At 34.6% G+C, this 23,591-nt stretch overlaps 1 protein-coding gene across 1 annotated transcript in view; it reads right to left on the bottom strand.

The window, feature by feature from the left end:
• The window catches only part of Zfpm2 (zinc finger protein, FOG family member 2), a 429,209-nt gene that overhangs the window by 327,458 nt on the left and 78,160 nt on the right, over positions 1-23,591 (bottom strand). Inside the window, exon 2 of the mRNA XM_026384547.2 lies at positions 10,356-10,514. Within this exon, the coding sequence (XP_026240332.2) occupies positions 10,356-10,514 (159 nt within the window). The remainder of the gene's footprint in view (positions 1-10,355; positions 10,515-23,591) is intronic.

Consider the following 23,591-nt stretch of genomic DNA (forward strand, 5'->3'; position numbering starts at 1 on the left):
ATTCTCACTAGTGGATGTTTTCTTCCTTAACTAGATCACTCTATCTGGAAGAAATGAAGCATTCTTTATGTAGTTTTCTTTCTGTCTCTAAACACACATAATCATGTAAACAAGTTACAGGTTCTCAGTGTTGGTTAAGAAGCCTGGGCTGGAGTCTGCTCTGAAAAAAAATAAAAAATAAAAATTTATCTAAGACCCCAAATATACTGAATTGTGTTAATCCTCCGGCAACAACAGAAACAGCATCAGACTGCACTATTGAATAGGTACAGGAACAGTGTTTTATGTATGTGTACTACAGATTTCCACCTTGATGAATCTATGTCTTTAAAAATACTCCTTAAAGAGACCTTCCTTTCTTACTGACAGAAAAATATAATCACAGCCCACTGTCTGTGCAATTCCACTTTCCATTCTGCTATGTGCATAAGACTTGGTAAGATACAGACACTGTCAAGTTTCAGAACAGTTCCTTGTCTAATCTTTCTACTTCTCCAGATCTTTGATATAGAACCTGTTAGAATGTATTGCTTACTTTTCTAGTTCCTATGTTTATCTCACTTCCACTCTTACCATCTGCTGTACTGCATTTCCTTCAGAAAAGTGAAAAGTTTTCACAGTGCCCAGAGCTTTCCCAGCAAACAATGCCCTCTTCCCCTCTTCCTTCCTTCCTTTCTCCGCTTTTTATTTAGTCTTATTTTGTGTTAAGGTCAAAGTGCTGTAAAGAGTTCACTTGGGGAACATTTCTACAGGGCTGAAATGCTTATCTAAATGGTTTTGATGGATTTATAAACATTCCTGCCATTTATTACTGGCTTCTGCCCAAGTACACACATTTTGGTGTGTCTCCCTCTCTTTTGAATTATCTGAAAACAACATCACAAGCAATAGGCAGTGAGAAATTGTGGCTTATTGTATGCCACCCAAATAGGGTAACATAATTATCCACTTAATATAATGAGTCCAATGAGCTTTGAATATAGCCTTTGCATTGTATCAAAATGCCAACTTTATTTAGTGCAAACTGGTTGATATTAGTAGAAAGCCTTTAAAGTCGTATCAAAAGACCAACATATTTGACATATTTTAAGCACACTCCTAATTCATTTAGTCTATCCTTTTCGTTTTATTCTTTGGTTTTGTATGCATCCTCAATTCTTGACTGACAGATCATGTGTAATAAATATTCATTAGATAATGCCAGGTTAAAAATACCTTTAAAAACTGAATTTTACACTTTTTCTGTCCAGCCATCTTCAGATGTGTTCATCACCTTCTACAAGAATTGTTCAACAGACATCAGAAAACACAATCATTTTTCTATTTTTACTAAGTACAAATAACTCAAATTTTAATATGGTATTAATCTTCAATAGTCTCATGACTTTGACCAAGGTACTGAACCTCTGGAGGTCACAGGTGAAAATAATATGAACCCTACAGGACGGTAAGATGATTAGAGATGGTGCATGTACAGCAAATGCCTGACTTTCAGGAGCAAGCAGAAAATGAAAGTTGTTATTACCATTATTATAATTATTATAATTGGTACATAGTCTCAGTGCCAATCTCAGGAATCTCATTGAACTACAAAAAAAGAAGCTGAGGCAGCAATCTGCATTCTTAATCATTATTTATTGGTGCAACACATTCAGTTATTTTTACTTGACCTTTTAAGAACAACAAAAAAGTGACTGACTTTATTACTATAATTAAATTCATCATACCATAGCTTTTTACAGTTCCCTTTACATATCTATGTTTAGGCCTACCAGAGATAAAGATTATCCCATCAGGTAACGATAGGCATATGCTTAATGCTGCCTATTGCTTCTCGAATGATAAAAACATTGTGAGAATTTTACATACTAACAAGAAAATGTAAATTTTATATGAGAAGATTAAGAGCTTTGGAAATCTTATTTGATTTAAATTTAGAAGATGTTAGTGCGGAACAACTGAGAAAAGGTTTTTAATCATTTGTGATGTTTAAGAATAAAAAGTAGAGACAGTGTTAACTTCAAGAGTTGTTTCCCAAAAATGTTAACATTTTATCTCATATCCTAATGTGATCAACAGTTAGATTCAGGGTTGTCAACTATGCTAATTCCATAAGATTAAAATAAATTAGTTGTCCAGGCATCCCTAATGCCATTCATACATTTAATTTTCTTTGAAGTAGAAATGTAAATTAAAAGTTAGTAGGTATAAATGACTGGTAAACATGAGTATAGATGAGCATGAAATTGATTCAAATAAAAGTGTAAGCAAAATAAAATTGAAATAAACACTTAAAACTTAAAATAACTGTTTATATAATTACAACCTGACCAAATCTACTATTTAAGAAATGAGGGCTCTTCATTCAACCCAAAACATCACTAAAAAAATGTAGATATTAAAAATGACTTCTAAATTAGTAGTCCTTTTATATTACTTGACTAAATGTATTGATTATTTATTTGCTGTCTAGATTAAAAGTGAAAAAGTCAATTAATAATAAATATATTGTTTAGTATCCAAATATTTGACTTTATATATATATATCTTTCCACATTTTTATTGGTGCATTATAGTTGCACATAATGATGGGATTTGTTGTTACATATTCATTCATACATATAGAATAACAATATAAGTTGGCCAATATAAATTAAATACATTCTTACTCTTCGTTTGAATTTCAACATTATTAGGGAAAATAATAAACATAATTAAACCTTACAGTTTAAAAAAATTCTTGCGCTTGCAAAAAACATAAACGTTAAACTAAAAGGCCAATTTTTCTAAATGGTAGAGGAAGGTTTTATATTAACTTTTCTTTTTATTATTTATAACAATGATGCTGATACAAAATAAAGGAAAACAGGAAAAGAACTCCTTGTACCCTCAATATGTAGACAGACAAAATGAAATATACTTTATTACAATATGAGATTATTTGATAAACTATAAAATATACTTTATTACAATATGAGATTATTTCATAAACTATAAAAGATTTAGGCAATTACATATTTCACCAATTCTCATTGTTTCAAAAGAGACCTTTAGCAAATTGCACAAGTGAGATCTGTTGGTGGTCTTATCCAAGAAAGAACAATGAATTTGCTCTGTCATATGCAAAAAAGTATATATTAACATATACATCTCATACTTGATAATACTATGAGTTAATTTATGTACTGCAAAACAGATCATTTTTCATTTTGTTGAAATTCTCATGATAATATTTATGGGACCAGAGATGAGGTAGGTAGACAAAGTTTTATCTGATCCTTACATATAAAAAGCTGAGTCATACCAAAATTCCCACACCTCTGCTTCCATCAAACTAAGAAAATGCTGACTCTCCCTTATGAGCAGTTTGTTCAAACGCTCTCTCATTTTTCTAACAATGGAGGTTTTAAATATTCAGTCCCATTCCAAACAGAAACGATGCTGTGCAGATTTTTAAGATAGCTGCAAAAGAGGGAAGCACAGTGTCATAGGTGAATTATTTTTTCCATCTCATGAGAGAAAAATACAAGTAGGACACTATTTTAACCTCTCTTTCTATCTCCCATAAAGAACTACTTTTCCATTTTGTATGGTTGGATAACTTATGTAAGAAAAAACGTAATGATTTTAAAATGTATCTATATTTTTAAAGGTGAAGAAGTACTGGATCCAGGAAAACAGGGTTTGCCAGGGAACAATAATGTCATCTGGAGGGAGGGGGAGGTGGCGGGGAAGGGAAGCCAGGTTCGTGCCAAGCAAAGCTGGGGGCTGTTCAATCAGCCCTATCAGCACTCCATCAGTGTCTCCACTCCAGCCAAATCCAGAGAAAACAAGGAGTCAAAGATTCAGGTCAATAAGCTTATAGGCGATTTGCACAAACAGCTCCTCCAGCAAGGTAAGAAACAAAGTCATATTGGCTTTTCTTTTTTACTTCTTCTCTTTGAACTCCCTGGTCCAAACATACCCTGGAAATGTCAATGTTATATGCAAGAATTTAAAGAGCTGAGCTTCTTAATCCTGTTAAGAAAAAAGGAACAAAGTTGCCTGTAAAGATCCCTTTCCTTACTGAACTCAAACTGATTATGGTAGAGCTGCCTTGTGCAGATGCTGATTCCAGTCACCCAAGCATCAGAGAAGGCAGCAACACATCATCAAAGACAAAGAAGGAGGAAAGGAACCAAAGGATCTGTGAAATATAAACAGACGTTCTGAACTAAAAAATAATACAATTAAAAGAAGAAGCTAAGGGACAAAATAGTGGGAATGTTTGATAATGGAAAAACAAGCTGTCACGACCCCCACAATCATATCTCACAAGGGCACAATGGATTTGTTGGTTATTTTATTTCTTTTCCGAATTAGGGATCTAGATAATAGTTTTATTGCTTTCTCTTCACATTTGGTGGGCAACTGGGAGGGAAGGAAGGATGAATGCCAATAATCCAGGGTAGAGTTTGTTACATACAGTCCAAAGAAAAATAACCCTTTCTTCATGATCACTTCTTAATTTTTAAATAAAGGTAGAAAACTACATAATCTGATAGCAAGGGAGGAAATGGGGGAGGGGCAGCCCAATGAGTCAGGCAGTCTAGAGAGTTAAGCACAATGATTAAACTGCTACTGATTCAAGCGCCTTTTGCCCTTAATCCTTCAGATTCAAGGATGTGGAAAAATGTAGAAAATAAAGACCCAAACTCTGCTATGGTAGAAAGGAGCACAGTGATTCATATCATCCTCAAACACCCCCAAACTGCTGTTCTGGAAGCTACCTTAATGAGCTACAGATGGAGTCTCATCAAGCCCTTGGCTAAAGGAATGATTCAGATTGGGTTTATCTGTATCTCCTGACAGCTTCCCCAATTTACCTGTTTCAATTTCCTGACTTAACCTTCATTTTCTGCAGGTCTTTCTTTGGTAGGCATAGACAAACTGGGCCCTAACCACACCTCTTCTCCCAAGTTTCCCTCAACTCTCTTGGTGGCTCAGAGAACGCAGCTGCCCTTCACAGTCCAGTTCCCCATGCTCTTCACAGAGGTGGGAATCCAACAGATTCCCAGAGCTGCAAGTAGCACAGGTGTGGTGTTCCTCTCCTACTCCCCAGCTCTCTGCTATCCTCTTCTGGTTCCCTGAAACACAGGCCTGGTAGGTATAGCAGAGGTGAGGAAGTTCTGGAAGCTCACTCCTTTCCCTCAGGTCTCCATTCAAATTACCCCTTCCCTGCCACATGTGTGCCTGCACACACAACCGCCTTGTCACTTCCCCACTCTTATCTGTTTTTCTTCATGGTGCTTAACATCACCCATGTACAATATGAGTTTGATTTATTATTATTATTGTTGTTGTTGTTGTTGTTTCACTGTTTTCCTGAGATGTGGATTGACTTTTTCTTACTGTTGTATCCTAGTACCAGGAAGAGGGTCTGGCACATGGAAGTTGCTGTCAACAGTTCTTAAACCCAACAATTTTGTCTGGGTTTAAGCTTGCTTTTGATTTTGCATTAACTACTTCTGGGGCTAGTGCAAAATCCAAGTAAGAGTAACACGGGTTTTATTCTCCTTTCTTTAACATACCTTTCATTTTTTCTATTGAAGGAGTATTTAAAATAACTTTTACTTTCTGCATACTAGGTCAAGGTTTTTGAATGTGGTCAGAATGTCTGATTGTTCCCCTATATTGTTTCCTTATTTAATGAATTTCTGTCATATCTCCTTTTGTTCACCCTGTTCTTTCCAATGTAAGCTCATCTCTTTAGGGTGTGCCCCAGACCCACCCAGTGATTTCTCTGACCATTCTCTATAACTAGATTACAGGGCAAGAAGTATCATTCTATGTCTTCTAACATTAACTTTGATGGCATTTTTTTCCCCTGTGAGCCTGTTGAGGACTCATGATATCAGAAAACAATTTGTAAAGATCTCCAGCAACTTTTCTGGATGAATGTAATTGATAAGTTATCACTGACATGGATTTTTGGGAGATTTTTTTTTGTTTGTTTGTTTTTAATAACACTGCATTTTACTAGCCTGTAATGACATCCATCCGATATTTCCTGTCCACATATCCTGTGACATTTTCCTGGAATGTATCCCAAGACATGTTTATTTCATTTTATTAATTAGCAAACTTGAGTATTTCAGAGAGGAAACACTCTTTGAAAAAACTAATAATAGTAAAATAGTTTTAGAACCGCCCCATGCCAAGTCTGCTATGAAACTTACTGTCTCTGATCTAGCAACTCAAAACTCTTCAGGTTGCTTCCTTCAACAATTATATTTCAATGTATATTAATTAGTTTGCTTAAGTCTACACATTTAGGGATTTGTTTCCATGTCTTATACATAAACCAGATGAAAGAAGATGAAATAACTGAAGCAAATAATTCAGTAACACAGGAAATATGTAGCACTTATGGGCTCAGTCTTGATGTCTTCGGCATCTGTAAATTCAAGGAAATAATTCTTGCTTGCTTCCTTCCTCTCAGAGATACTGTTAAGGCAAGATGCCAAGCACTCTAAACTCATGAACAAAAAAAGATGATATAAATCCTAAATGTTGCAATACATTTTGCTACCATTTTTTAAATCTCAGGATATCAAGGAAAGTTTGAAGCAACATCTTTTTTTAAACATAGTTCAATTCTTTAAGAAGATGGAAAACAGAAGTGAAACAAATAATTAACCCAAAGCAAAAAGTGACAAAAGAAGCTTCTAGAGAATTGCCATATTCAAACTTTAGGCATGGAACTATAATCAGATATCTCTGAGCTAGAGCCAGATAATCAAAAATTTTTACACTTTAATGCTAACATAAGGCTGGGTATGGTGGTACACACCTGTAATCCCAGCAGCTCAGAAGGCTGAGGCAGGAGGATCATTAGTTCAATGCCATCCTCAGCAATAATGAGGTGCTAAGCAAGTCAGTGAGACCCTGTTTCTAAATTTAAAAAAAAAATAGGGCTGGAGATGTGGCCCAGTGGTTGAGTGCCCCTGAGTTCAATCCCTAATACCAAGAAAAAAAAAAAAAAGCTGACATAAAATTCAGACCATTTTTTAACATTTCTGTGGAATTTTACATTCTCTGAGGGAGTTAGTTTATATTTAATCACGTGGTTCATAATGATGAGCAACTTCACTAACTTGAGACTTATAGCAAAACCTGCCCTTTAACAAGAACACAAATGTCATCAGTGTGGAGCTAAGAAAAAATTTAAAATAAGTAAGAGTCCTTCTAAACCTTGAAAATATTCTGTGTAATAGAGAAGATCAATTCAAAAGGAAGTGGGAACTTCCTGTGATCATCTATAGATGAATAAAAAGAGAGGACTTTTCTTTTTTACTTAACAAAAGGGAAGTTATAATAGCATATGATGGCTTTTATACAAAATATGAATGAAGTAAACAGTAACTATGCATATTCTCCATATCCTCCCCAGAAAATGTCAAAATATCTTGTTTGGATAACTTAGATCTAGCTATATTTTTGTGGTATGAGGTTTTAAACCATCCTTTGCTTAATTAAAAAAAAAAAAAGCATTTAATATTCAAAGTATTTTTCCAGAGGAACCACTAATGTAACTAGGTGGTTGCTAGATTTTGGTCATAAGAAATTTTTAATAATCCAATTCAGTTTTCTGTATATATTGACAATTTTTAAGTTGTCATAAATGATTTTGAATATTTGGAGGTGTATTATACACCTGTTTCAGCCATAAACCCTAGGTAAAAAAAAAAAATTTCTCTCCCAAAGAACATTTCTTACATACTTTTCCAATCATGATATTGATATCATTAACCATTTAAATGCATTTACTCTTTTGATGGCTAATCTATCCTCTTTCTAAAACTGGTAATAAAACATAATTGTTATCACTGAGACAAACATGTGCCTTTCTACAGAAAGATTAGGTTCTAATTTTCCAGAGAGAAAATTCTCTCTTCCTATTGTAGCTAATCAAGTTAAGTGAAAAATGGATAACATCCCTGGCATGACATCTCAAGGGGATACAATATCAAAGAGTTGTCTTCCATTCATACCAGTTCCAACTGACTTCAGCGGGAATTCCCTGGCCTCACATTCTATGACAGTAAAATAATGAAATTCTCTTGTTATAACACAAGGTCATACTAATTTGAAAGAGTAATATTATTATTTATCCTGAAAAATATTACATGAAAATAAGAATTCTTATCCCCACTAATCATGACATTTTAGTTTCAGACTAAGCCTTAGAGAATTATTTTTACAATGCATAAAATTTTATATATTATTTAATATAGTCTGTATCATACTAAATATTGTTTTGTATACATTAGAAATTTTTTAAAATGTCTAACTGTTCATCAAATATTAATATCCACTGAAAAATATTCCCTATAATTATAATTCGATGATTCTTCTTAGTTCTTAAAGGCATTCATTGTTTTTTTTGTGATCTAGGATTCTGGTTTGTAAAGAGGGAAGTTATTAAGACGATAGTTATCATCATGGAAGCATTAGCATAAATCCATTTCTTCAAGAAACTGTTAACTTAAAATTTTTGGTTCTGTACTCTTTAAGCAGACAAAACTGTAACCCCCAAAATTTAAAATATATCTAATAATATCTATCATTCCTGATACTCTAGATTTAATTGATAAGGAGGTCTATATCTATACATTACCTCTTTTAACCACAAAAGTCAAAAAGAAATGGTACCTTCTAACTATTAGTCCCTTTTCTTTATTACAATATTACAACATAAGTAGGTACTCTACATTGCACACACCCACACACAAAATGTATTTCCTGAAGATGAAGGAAAATGAGATGTCTTCAAACACAAATTGAAAAGCTCTCTATCTCCAGACGGCTCCTATAGGTATCACCATGACTATAGATCAAGAAATGGTTGCAGTATCAGAAAAAAGAAAATATTTGGCCTGATATCTGAGTCAGCCCTAGGAAAGAAGAATTATTTTCATTTTCAACCAAAAGTCTCTGACGTGGAAGCCAGGGGCCACATTACAAGGTCATCTGGAGGTGTTCAATAGCTCATGGGTGAAGAGGTTTTCTGAACCTCAGCATGTCCAGGAACTGGTGCTGCTGTTTGGTTTCCACAGTTTTGGGGTCTGGGCTCTACCAACCAAAGGGATCTGACTAGGTGGTTTCTTTTGTTTCTAACACATCATCAACAGGAGAAAGTAATACTGAAATTTTTTCTATATATCAAAGACATATGTGACCACAGGATATGTGCATTGGTAGCTTTTTGTGATGCTATCCCAGCATTCTTTATTTCAAACGGTCAAGTGTGATAATATAAAAAGCCCACTTCACATCATGTATCTATGGCAAAAGTGGCTATTTCCAACCAAGAAAGTAATCCCAATACTTGTGAAACTGTGTGTTGGTGCAGGAGGTAGAAGCCCCACCTCAGTAGCACAAACAATCAAATGGAAAAGAATCTTGAGAAACCTAAAACCAACTTTTAGAAAAAGTAAGCAGATGAGGATTTGTGCCCAGTTGAGGATATAACTGGTAAAGTCATCCAGCTGGCAGTCAAGGTTAGAAATAAACTAAGATATGCCTCAGGTGCCTCTTGGATTATGTTAGTGTGTCAAGAGGATTTACTACCAGGCATGGTGGTGCACACCTGTAATTCCAGCAGCTAGGGAGTCTGAGGCAGAAGGATTGAGAGTTCAAAGCCAGCCTCAGCAATGGCAAGGGTCTAAGCAACTCAGTGAGACCCTGTTTCTAAATAAAATACAAAATAGGGCTGGGGATGTGGCTCAGTGGTAGAGTGCCCCTGAGTTCAATCCCTGGAATCCCCCACCAAATGAGGACCTACTATGGAGAAAAGTGTGCATTTTCTTTTTTGACAATATCTAAAAAGGACTACCCTCCATGTTTGATAGTCCCTTTTAAATACTGTCAAATAATTCAAACACCTCAGATTTCAGTTTTCAAAAGTGGTGTGCCAGAAGTTTGGGCTTGGTGTCTCTCTGCCCCACTCAGTACTTACACTCAACACCTAACTCAGCACCTTGCAAACAACTGAAACTCAATAAATAGTTGTTGAAAGAATAAATGAATAAATAACAAAGACTAAATGTACTAAAGCTAGCTGGCCAACTGACATGAAAATGTATATGGTTAATTGGCCAATCCACATGAAAATATTCATTTAAATATAAAACAGGTTTATTATTAAAGTGGAATTACTTCTTTTATCTCTCAAAACAAGGTGTTGTTCGAAAATTCTGCATCTGTTATCAGACTGTCTAGCTGTGTTTCAGTGCTAATGGCACTTTCATTCCATTCTATCATGACAACATCATCTAAGTAGACTTACGTTACATCCAACTCTCAATGATTACCTTTGTTACAAAAGTATTCCACCTCTTCACAGCTCAGATTTTCAGGCCCAAATTCTGTGGACAAGCTTTCCTCCAATGGAAAGTCTCCTTTTGAGATGATGACTGTTTCCTCTGATGGACTCTCTTCTTCCTCATCTTCAATGGCATCTTCAAGCGGCCCTTGAAAAAGAATCAGGGACACTGTACCAAAAACATCCAAGGAAGAGGGTGAAATAAACCCTTATAACAGGGTCTTTGTGAGTACAGAGGCGAGGAAAACATTCCAAGTTGTCCCACCAAGGGGACCCCTACAAGATCTTGCCACATTCATATTCAGACAAAAGTGACCTACTTGAGAAGTGGACAGAAACTATTGGCTGAAGATACTCCATGGAAATCAACCTTCATCTTCAATCCTTCCCTACCCCCAACCTAAGCCCCAAACTTATATTCCCTTCTGAGCAGCAAAACTGTGCACTTTATGTTCATTTGTTAGGATTAACTGCCTGGTAAAGAGTACAAGTCTCTTTTACACTGTTGTACAATTTTACCTGAGATTTTAATAAAGATTTAAAGTAATTGAATGCATTTTAATTGAACTGAGATTTTAATAAAGTCTATACTTTTAAAAATCCATCTTAAGAGTGGATTCCAAGAAAAGATTTCATTATATGTGTTTGAGGCTTGAAGAAAAATTACATATTTCTCTCCCTGATGAAAGCATAACCCTATTCATAATTAATTGAATTTTTTCTGAAATGAAAAGTAGTTTTCTAATGAAAAAATGTAATTTGTATTTATGTGATACTTTTTCAGTAATAAAAATACAACTCCCTTAGAGAGAAAGAGAGTGAGGTGCACTACATTAATGGACCTATTTTACTGAAAGGAAAGGGAGGGCTGGGGTTGTTCAGATGGATCTGAAGTGGTCGACGTGGGAATACCACACTGCCGATTGTGCATTTCTGACTGCCTCTAAAGAATCAGAGTATCCGACTCATTTTGCTAAGCAGAAGTCTGCATTTGCTCCTAAAGAAGTAATATGGCATTTTATCCAAAGAACACAATTATGGTAATTTGTACTAATTGTCACTCATGTCACCAGTCTCATCAGACAGGCTAAATACTCCAAGGCTTAGGCAGCCTCTCGCTCGCTCTCTTACTTTTTAGAAATGTGCTAGAAATTTTTCTGGGTCCAAGGAAAAATCTTATGAATAGTTTAAAATTGTGAATATATTACTGTTATTATATATGCATGGGTAAACAAGAACAAGTATATACCTATATACAGTAGTATAACTAGTGTTTTCCCCACAGTCACTTGCCAAAGGACTGAATTAATATGACACCTTTACATGTACAGAATTCGTTACATGGATTTAAATTAAGAAACATTCAAGCAAAAATTTACTTTCAGATTTTTTTCCTTTTTAGAATTTATTTTTCCTCTTTTCTTCAAAATAATAAAATGTTAAGGAGGATCAAATGCCCTAATTCCAAACACTCTGTTAAAACAGTTTTCTCACACAGTCCTTATGCTCAAGGTGAAGAGTTAAAAAGAGCCATGGATTTTGTTTTTGCACAAATCACATTCAAAAGTCAGGGATCTTACATAAGTTTTTAATCCTGTCTCTAAACAAAATACAAAATAGGGCTGGGGATGTGGCTTGAATGCCCCTGAGTTCAATCCTTGGTATCCCTGCCTCCCCTCACATCCCCCACAAAATAAACTAAGTTTGAGGCAGTCTTTCAATGATAAAAGTGTTTTTAGTGAAAAGATCAGAAACTGTTCTACCTCGTGCTTAATGAAAATGTTTTGAATGAATGTAAATACAAGTTACTGTCATTTCTTTATATTAATTCAGAAGTTATCCGTCAAATAAATAATGATTTTCCAATAAGAAAAAATTAATCCCTTAACTATTTCATCATTTATAATCTTTCACCTTTTAGAACAATTATTTCAAATAGACATGCAGAAATATATAAAATAGAAAGAATGTCAAATACCACAATCCTTAAAACATTAATTTGACAGTTTAAAAAGACAAGTTTAATTATTAATGCTGAGTCAAATCAGGACACTAATAGGATATTTCCCTTATTTTTATTTTTCAAAGAACTTAATTATAATAATAAGCTTGGTCCAAAGAAGACATACAAAGTTGTCCCATTTGTGTTTCATATGGGAGTTTCAAAGCACTTTCTTTCATGTTATCTAAAATAAAACAGTGAGGTAGGTATGGTAGGTATTACTATTTTTATTTCGTTGATCTAGAAAGTAAAGCTTTGGAGGTCAATTAAGAGAGTAACATTACAAGATGATAAATGAAAAAGCTAACTTGCAAATTTAAGATTGTTTTAACATGTTTTTAAAATGCAAACCATTGTTTTAAATATATTCCTTTAGAAAGAAAACTATAAACATGTAGCTGGTAGACAAAATGATTTAGAAAATTGTTAATTCACATTTTACATAATTACTTATTCATGGTGCTTAATAATCCAATCTAAAAACTGAAGAGCCTCTTAGGGCTCTTCTCAGATTACTGAAAACCAAAATACTAAGTTCTTGCCTTTCCACAATCATTAAGATTATCTTGTAAATTTACCAAAAATAAAGTAATTGATTACTAATATTTATCATTTACAGTATTTATAACCATGCTGAATCAATCTATAAAGTAACTATATTAGCTATAACAGAAATTATAATTTATACTCCTTTTGGAACTTTAGGAATATTTACTCTGTTTTCCTAGCAAATAAAAAAAAAGGCTCCAATTGTAAAATAAATATTTTAAATGCTCATATGTAAAGTATGAAAAGTACAATAACACTATAATACTGAAGAGAATTCATGCATATCGTAAAAATATTAATAAATGTTTTTCTTTTAAAAATTATAATTCTGAGCACATATGGTATATTTAAAATACTGAGTGACAACAAATTGGCTTCAGTAAGATGATCTCAAAATAAAATTTAGCAGTTGTATTAAAAATTAAATAGATAAAAAAGTAAATAGATAAGCTTATGTGAAAAACTGAAAGAACACAAAACCACAAAGCATTGATTTATGCTTAGTAAACCTCAAATTAAGTCAATGTTATGGTGATTTTATACACACACACATACACACAACACACACACACATCTACATGTATTTGTGCACAGAAACCATATACATATATATATATATAAACTTTTATTTCAAAGTTTACAACAAGTACTTAATTGATAGTATAGTATTGCATATTCCAGCAGTTGTTTGATTTTATTATCAGCTGTCAATTTGGAATTCCAAGCAGGTAACTGAAAAGAAGCACTTATTTTCAAAAAAACTACAAAAATCCAAATAAAAGGTGAAAAAAACTTCTGAGCTCATTTGTTCAAATTACACAATGTCTCCTTGTCAATAATTAAAACAGGCCTCAGGAAGGAGATTTAATGACCAACTTGCAATTCTCCCAAAGCAAATGTCAGATTTGTAAAATCTACTATATTTAAAACGTGAAATTACTAGCAATTTCTTTAAGCATGCCATCAAATCAAACTCTGGGGAAAAGGTTTCTCTTAAAAATGCATAATATTTATGGTTTCAGATCAGATCTCCCACTACTCTCTATATTGCATGTTTCTTTAACAGGAAAACCTTACAGATAATCGGTGGCCATAAACTAACACGTTAAAAGGGTAAGAGACACTTGAAGCACAAGTATAATTAATAGCACCAATGAAGGAGGGAATGAAGGAACCTCCTGTGTATGGATTAGTGGGCACAGAAGTCCACTTCAGAAAAATCACCACACATAATTTGACACAAATAATAATATCTACTCAGAAAAGGCTCACGACGGAGCTCCATGTGCCCTCATGGAGAAAATTACTTCTGATTGAGGCCACTTGGCAGGCAAGTGTGAGGAAATCTGAATTTCAGCTCTTCAATTGCTTCTGATTTACAGATATTCAAACACACTTGACAGAATTAATAGTCTCAATGTTCATAAATATCAACATTTACCTCATTTTAAAATGCCAGTAATTAGTCATATATCCTAAAACTTTGAATGCAATAGTGCTAAAGGTTAGGCCCATAATGCTGTTAACTGTCTCTCAGCATGAATGAGTAGGCATCCTTCCATAGTTTATACTGGATGAATAATGGGGAATACTGGTATAGTCTGAGGGGTGCAAAGCAGAATCTCTATTATTAGAGGAGAGAGACAATTGCATACTCACTCTCCACTTGCTCTGGCCACAGCTACTTTTGCTCTCCAGAGATAAAACTGAAGAAAAGAAATGTTCTGCAGATTCATTACTCCTTGCAATACTGAGGGCCAGCCCCATGCATGATGAAGCCTTTCCTTTAGCCAGTACCATCAGCTGCATTGTAAAAGCTGTGACTCAGGTGGATGGATCAGGAGTTGGTAAAAGACAAATAGGTTGTTCAAGATTAAATAGTCTCATCCCATACACTGGCAGCATAATCATGGAGTAAAGTGAAAATAAAGAACTGAATTGGTATGGTTAAGAAGCAGTTAGAGGAGTACCAATTCTCCTAGATAAATGAGTTTATGAGAAAACTGTTGCTGAAATTCCAGGGGTTTCAAAAAAATCCCTTTAGCACATCCATAGCAAGTGAAGTAGCAGCTAGAAGTTTATCAAGAAAATGGATAAAAATATAAAATAAATATAAAAATTCAGAAAAAGGATTAAAATTAATACTACAGTGAGGCAATGTAAGAAATTATGGAGAACAGCATAGCACATAAGAAATCAAACACATGTCTTTGACTAGGCATTGCCTTGATGAATAACTTCATACTCTGGCAGCCCATATAAACACAATGACCCTTACCTAAATGGTAGAGTGTCTTTGTTCAGATAAATTCAAAGCACTTGAGAATAAGAGGCACCCAAGAAAGAAATTAAATTCTTCAGAAATTAATATACATTGTCATGTAAGGAGAGAGGAAAGAAATGCCAGACCTATGGTTCCAATGCAATATCCCCCAGAAGAGGCCTTTTCTCTAAAGCACTCATTGGTGTTAATTTATTAAACATTAGTTTAGTTTGGTTGTGCATGCATTTTGATTAAAACAAATGGAACTATAGAGAGTATTCAGTCTCCCCTCCAAGCATTAATATTCTAAGCATTCTAAAGGCTGCACAAGACTAGCCACCTAGCAAAATGAGATTGTTTCAGAATACTGGGCAGCCTTGATTACAACTGACAGGTGGGAAGAGCGTCACATTAAAATATTATCATTCCCAATAATTACAATAATCCATCACAGTGTGCTCAGAAATTCTGCTAGGTGAGTTTCCTCTGAAAACATACAAATATTTCCAGACCTTTCTATTCCAGTATTTCTCAATATATGCCACTTTGAATCCTTTTTATATCAGATAGCCTAATTTATTAATATTACAAATTAATATTAATTTATTAATATTAGAAATTAAGACTCCCATCACTAACTTTATATCACTTTATTCATACACAGAGTGAAGAATCCACACCAATGGGTTAAAATTCTTAAAATCTTAATGAATTAACAAAAATGAAAACAGTGCTGCTCTACCTAGGTTGCTGACTCCTGTTTTCTGCTCTGTAAAAGTCCTTTGCAACAGATCTCTCTATTCAGACAAAGGAATGAGAAGGCACACAGAATCCATATCTCCTTATCTACCTATCTATCTACATATATGTATTTTATGGGGACCTCCAAAACCAACAATTCAAGCAAAATTGTACACCAAGCTTGAATGATCCCATTACAATTGAGCTACTTTCATCAGGTGATGCTACCTTGCAAAATGTAAATATAAAAATAAAAGTACAATTCCGGTTCACATTCAATATATGAATATAAAATATATGTAAAAACTACATAAGCTCTATATTAGTTGATAGGTAAGAAGAGTTAGAATAGACCTTTTCACTTTAAATTTAGGTTACATTTTTGTCACCTAAATTTAAAGTGAAAATGAGCCAGTGGATTTAAACTGGATATCTTGTTACCTAACCATTTGTATTCCCACCTTCTATGTCTTTGTTAATTGCCAAATAACATTCATAAAACACAAAATAAAAATCCCTTCTAATATGAAAAAATGAGTATTACATTTTCTGTATACATATGCCCTGTTCAATTAGAATTTTTAAAAAAATCCCTCAAAATCTGAATCCCACTAAAACATGCTCCTCCCCATCTCCCTAAGGAATGGGAACATTTTTAGCTGTACAGTGCTTACATGTTTTCTCTATTTTTTTTTCCTTGGCGTTATTTTTGTGGCTTTCAGTAATTCCTGTCCTAGAGTATTCGTCTGTTATATTCAGACTTCCTTATGAATCACTAGCCTGTAGGCACACCTCCAAATGCTTCTCTATCGTGTCCTATTACATTTGTCTCATGCACATCCCACAGAGCCATTTAATGAGAAGGGGCAGGGAAGAGGGATGCTCTTTGGACAGTGCAGATCCATACTACTCATGTAATTGAGCTTAACAGCAAGAATAAAACCTTATTTCTGTAGTTTAAAAAATATATTTTAAATAGGCAAGTTATTCCAGCAGTCACCCACTTTCAACAATTGTTGCATCAGGGGATCTAGAAAGAAGGAAACATTTTTATTAATTTTCTCCTTATCTACCAGAAGAATGTTGATTTTTTTTTTCCATTTGCGTTTGTTGCCTGCAGGTAGCAGACCAGAGAATCATATAGTAGAAATTCTTCTTTTTGATTAATTTCTTTCCATGTGTTATTTCTTATATATAATTGATTTGGGGCTTTGCTCATAGCTGCACATCTTTTTTTATATATATCTATACCAACTGCTGTCCTCAATCAAGAAAGTTGAAGAAAATTACCTGAATTTTGTTAAGTTTATTAAAAATGAGATCTGTGAATATTTAAATTGAGTTTTGAAATGTTAATGCAAAAAAGGATATTAGAGAATTTTTAATGGAGGGTTCAATTTGACCATATACCATTGTAAAATGAAGGGGAAGGGGTCAGGTCATATTCAAATTATTTCTTTAGGGGGGAAAAAGGTACTCTTTAATCTTAAAAAATGGAGTAATATTCTTTGCTGTACAATCATCAGCCACTTTTATAAATGGCAATATTAACAGTTTTTCTATAGAACCTGAAAACAATTTAAATTTTTAAAATATTTTTCCCCTTGGAAATGCCCTGCTTCAAATTAACTGAAAGATGCTAACAAGAAAACAACATTTGCTTAGAATGTATGCAAGCCTTGCAAGCAGCAGTCAGTCTTACATAGTAGATTAAGCACTGATATCACAGGGAAAATAAAGTTAGAGGAAGAAATACAGACAAAATTTGAACTAGATCTCTAATGACTAATTTACTCTCAGGAAGTAAGTCAGGCATTAAGAAAATTTGGTTCATTAGTAAATGCCTTGTGCACTGACCCAAGGAAGTTAGTGACAGCAATGGCATTGAAATTCAAATATCTCATAATCAGGTCTCTGTCCAGAGCCCCATCATGAAAAAGTATCTTAGTATAACTTTTGCTAAAATAATACAGTAGTCCTTCCTTGTCCGCAGGGAATACATTCCAAGACCTCCAGTGGATTCATGAAACCATGCAAAGTACCAAACCTTATAAATATGACATGTTTTTCCTATACATACCTATGACAAATTTTAATTAATAAATTTGCCACAATAAAAATTTGATAATATTAATCATAAAATAGAAAAACTGTAATAATTTTCTATAATAAAAGTTATTTCAAACTTATGAAATGCTTATTTTTAGAAAAGAGAGAGAGAGAGAGAGAGAGTGTGTGTGTGTATATATTTGTGTCTGTGTGTAGTGCTAGGGATAGAACCCCAGACCTCAAGCATGCTAGGCAAGTGCTTTGTCCTGAGCTATACACCTAGTCCTGGGATCTTCCATTTAATTTACACCAGTAAATGTGAAGCCTGATACTTCATTTTGTTCTCTTCATGATATTTTCCTGTGTTTATTCATTTATTGTTTATTCCCTTTACTAATATTTATTGAGGCTACTGAACATGGCAGGTACTGTACTGAGCACTAGAATAAGAGTATATAAAGGTGAGATAGTCCCAGCCAAGTGGAGTGACTAATCCAATAATCCAACTAAGAGGACAAAGTTTATCAATTATAGAATGATTAAAACAAAACAAAAATGTTCAACTTTATCATGGATGGAGGGGCACAAAAAGTCTTCTCAAACAGCACTGACACTCTAAATTTCTAATTACTTCTGTATTTTCCTTTCATCCTCAGTTACATTATAATTCTCTTACCCACATTTGCAACTGGAAGCAGCAGGTAATGGTACCTTAGCCACTGTACAATACTCACTCAAATAATGATTTTTTTTCAATAGCATTTAATTGTAAAAACATTGAGGACCACAATAAAGGAGCAATAGCAATCTATATACATAGTTTTAAACTATTCCTACTCATGTTGTTAAATAAAATTTATTTCACTTGACAGTATGATACCCATTGTCCTTCCCTGGTTATTCAAAGCAGAGGCTACCACCCTCAGCCTGACAGACATTTTTGAAGGGATACGAGAATGGGCAAGCAGGGATTTTTCTAAAAGTGAGCACATCTGCCAGAAGACACTGGGTGTTATTAAGTCACTAGAATATGAATGCAGGGCATTAGTTTTTAAAAGCATTTAGGACTAAGAAAGGAAAGGGATTGAAACTATCCCTTGAACCCCTTATGTATGATATGTGGCTGATAAATATTTACAAATGAATTCATCAAAATTTGTAATTTTAACAATATCTACAAGAAAACATATTTTCTTTATATCCATAAGATATGATATTTTGAAGTGTGTTACTCTTACTTAACAAATAAAATGCTGCAAAACTATTATATGTGTTTCTATTTAAAAACTAGTTGATAATAGCCTATATGGTTTTATAATGAAACTAAATTAGTACATGTAAAAGAGAAGTGATTTTTAGAAATGTTTTAAACAAAGAAATAAAAGAAAAGAAAAAAACGAAGAATGCAATCTTTTGAAGCCAGAATGGAATTTATATTTCTTTCTCTTTCTAGAGCAAATCAAAGGTAACATACAGGTCAATTTATTGTTTTAAATCAACAACAATAAAAGCACTAGCCACACAATGAATATCAAATAAAGGCTTTGGTGACCAACTTTATTAAACAGGTTCATAAGGCCAAGATAAATTAAAGATTGTCCTTAATATTCAGCATGCATGACTCCGTCTCTTATGAAACAATATAGCTACAGGCAGAAAATAAGGGAAAATATTAAATCACTGTAGGATTTTAGAGAAAACAATTAATTATAGGAAAAAAGTCAACGAAAATATTTGCATCAGAATTTGGTTATTTTATATGTCAATTTTGTTTCTTCTTATCTAACACAGTTTGAATCTAACATACATCTCATCAAATAGGTCAATTTCTCCTTTCTAATCCTTCATTTTAATAACACCCTTTCTGGAGCTACCCTGTTAAATTGATTCTTTACCTGTATAATTTATTATTAATTGAAATTCTGGGAGAAAACATTTAATAAAATAACTGCTCTCTCCATGACACCTAACTTCATTGGCTGATTCCAAGTAGTTGATCAGCAAACATTAGCTCTCCAAGTGTCACCCCTGCACAAGCAACATTGGTATCACCCAGAAACTTATTAGAAAATCCAATTAGTTACCAGACCCCACCCCAGATCTACTGATTTCAGAAACTCCATGGGTAGGTCCTTAATTTGTGTTTTGAGAAACCCTATGGGTGACTCTGATGCATGCTCACTCAAGTATGAGAACAATTAAACTGGAATACAAATGCTACACAGAAGTCACTTTGTAATAGTATAAATTATATTGATTATTGTCATTTCCTAGAAAAAGTACAATAATTTGTGAGTTATATGTGCTCCAACCTCAGCTGTAGATAGACAGGCTGTGTACTGTACCTGATGATCTATGATCAAACAAATTTTCACCTAAGCAATTCAATGTAGTCACTCCTGATAATGGGCAGATTAACTTTAGGTATTTAATGATGGTTATTTGTTCTGCCACCAAAAGTTCAGCAAGTGCCCAAAGAACATTCTTTCCGCTGATTCTGGGATGACACGGAATAGACTGTAGCCATTGCAGGATGATCCCACCTGTGACTTCCCCATTCACTCCTGGAGTCCTGGAGTCAATCAATTGACCAGGATGACTTTGACTCAAGAATCTCCCCCAACACGTGTCTGGCTATGGTAGGGAAAGAAAGTCAAGGGACAGCATCTCAATATTTTAAAATTATAGTCTGCTGTTTGAGTCTCTTAAAGAAGAAGAGCGTCAAAGAGCAGAAGTGTTTTCATCCTCCTCCTTTGAGGGGCTGGCATATCTATATGAGACATGAGGAGGGGTACCCTACTCAGGTAAATCTGGCCAATCAATAAATTATGATAAATGTGCACAAGAAGTCCAGGCCAGATCATATAGAAATTCCCAGGCTCTTTATCCCTCACTCCACCCCATTATTATAATCAGGTCTGCACACAAACCAACTATGGCCTTTTCATGGCGAGCCACGTTATTAACCCACAAATGCGGCTCATCAAACTGCATGTTCTAGCACCACCACCTTGAACCAAACAGTCAAGGTGAGGGCAACTACAGAACTCTGTTCCATTTTTCACAAATAGGTGTGGCCTCCTGCTCCTGGAATGCTGCCAATTTGGCCCTCCGTTTGGTTTGACACAGTAAATAATGATGCATATTCTTTCTAAGCCTGTACAGTCCTGCACACATGTTCCTTGCACAGCCAGAAAAAAATCCCCTGCACAAAATAAAGCATTGTTGTAGATCCCATGTATTGGTTGGAATACAAACTTTATAAGAATTTACCTAATTTCACAGGTGTATGTGTAATTTTCCACATTTCCGTTCTGGCAGATTTCTTTAATCTTTGGGGGATAAAAAACAAAACAAAACAAAACAAAACACAAAACTACAAAAAAAAAAAAGCAGAAAATCCATCCAATAAGTCTTGAATTGCAAAACCCTAACAAGATGAAGGGGCTGTGTTAATGGAGGTAAAAACAAAATCAACATGTTCAATCCGCTCTAACTGTAACATGCCCTGGGACACATATCAACAGGGCACTTTAGAACAAGTGTTCTATGTTGTCATTAAACTGCTGCAGAGGTACCTCAATTCAGTACTTGTGAACATCTCAAGAGGCCCAGAAAGCACTTCCCCATAAAATACACCTTCAGAATGACTTTTACTTTATACTAGCACATTAAAATAGTGTCTAAAGACACACAGGCACTCGGTGCAGCTGTATATTTAAGAGGAGCGCTGGCTCCCTGGAGAAATAGGAGGGCAGGGAGGGTGCAGCAATAAGAAAGCTGGTTCATCACACCCTTCCAGCACTGCAGCCTAGACAAGCAGCAAAAGGCTCTCCTAAAAAGAAAATATCCCCTGCCTTTCACAACAAAGCCGACAGCAGAATAAAAGCAATCACCTTTACAGGCAGGAGTTATGGGGTGAGCCAAAGGTGGAGAGCTGCCGTAAATGAACCCTCCACTGGCAGTTCACGGCACTCCAGTGTGTGCATCATAAACCCTGTCCAGCCTCCATAAGGCTCCTGCCTCTGAACTCCTCACAAAACCATCAGCATGCTATCACGCACGGGAAGCTGTTAAACAGCAGCTTCTTTTTCAGTTCAATGGAATTTCATTTTCTACTTTAAATTGTTAAGGAAAGAATCCACTTCCTGAATCTATGGAAAGTGATGAGTTGGAAAGTTCTTTTTTCCATGTTGAATTAATAACGTCAACTTCATAAAGATCTAGAAAGTTCTCATCAGTAGCTATGCACCCCCATCACTCTCTCTCTCTCTCTCTCTCTCTCTCTCTCTCTCTCTCTCTCTCTCTTGAGCCAAAGAAACACATACCCCTTTCCTCTGGAAAGAAAGTTCCAGAACATTGGATTTAAAAACTTACTTAAAATTTGTTATGGGTAGTAAGTACAAGTGACTCTGCAACCTCAAGAACATTCAATTTACTTTCTTAAGGCCCTTGATTCCAAATCCCTCAGAAAGGGCAAGTACATCTACCTTAAGAATAAACATTTTCTGTTGTCAAATAAAGGATTGCCTTTTAATATCATTTAATTTTTTTCAGATTGTTTTTGTTTCTATTTTTATTTTACTTTGCTAGTAGACCATTACTATCTAGAACCAGAATAGCAAAATATGTTGAACATTTTGGGGGGTTACTATTCATTTCCTAGCTTAGATATTATTATCCTGCCAATATTTAGAAAACCATTATTTCAGCTCCACCTCTTATTTTTTATGTTCTTAAAACAGTTTACTCTTGGCTTAGAAAAAATATGACCAAGTAAATTCTACCTGCAGATGCAAAAATATATAAATCAATTAATTAATTCCATTCACCGGTAAGTATTCAATCTGATCCCCATTCCACCTGTGCCTATATGCTTTTTAACTGCAAAAAGGAAAGAAATACCTGTTGCCAAGCATCACACCACACTAAACCATCTTCTGCCTTCCAGTATTCTATGTTGGAATTGGGCTAACACTTGGCTCAAGAATCAAAGAAGCATGAGAAAGACTGAGTAAAAACTTAGCACTTTCCCTTTGCATATATAGGAAAATTGTGGCACCTATGGTCGGTCCTACAATTGTTGACAAAGGTCCCAGTCTTACTCTCTAGTATTTTACTTCTGACAACAATTTTAGTGCGTGTGCATTACTTTCTGATAAAAATGCTGTCTTTCAAGGCTCATTTCCAAAGACTCAGCATCTCTAGGATAGGACCCAGGAATCAACACTTTTATTCTGCACTCCAAGTTATTCAAACACAGACTACAGGATGAAACACAGGCATCTGTCTATCTTCTAAACCTGTAAGGAGGGGAAATGAAGCAGATCTGAGTTACAACATTCCTACAAGAGTGTGAGAAGAAAGATAAGAGTGACCATTATCTCTCATCAGTAAACCCAGCAGGTCATTTTGTTCTTTTGTATTTTAATTCTACTCTGCTAGAGTACACCCTGTTCTGCTGGGGTATATGGCATATCTAATGCTAGGAAACTTGACTTATTAATTCTGTAGCATCATTTTCTATGAGGCCTAGTTTCCACATGCAATGCCAGTTTGACCATTTATTTTATTCACTGTACTTGAGAATTATTCATATACTCTATGAAGACTTTACTCAT

The sequence above is a fragment of the Urocitellus parryii genome, chromosome 7 (assembly GCF_045843805.1).
Source record: "Urocitellus parryii isolate mUroPar1 chromosome 7, mUroPar1.hap1, whole genome shotgun sequence".
Lineage (NCBI taxonomy): Eukaryota > Metazoa > Chordata > Mammalia > Rodentia > Sciuridae > Urocitellus > Urocitellus parryii.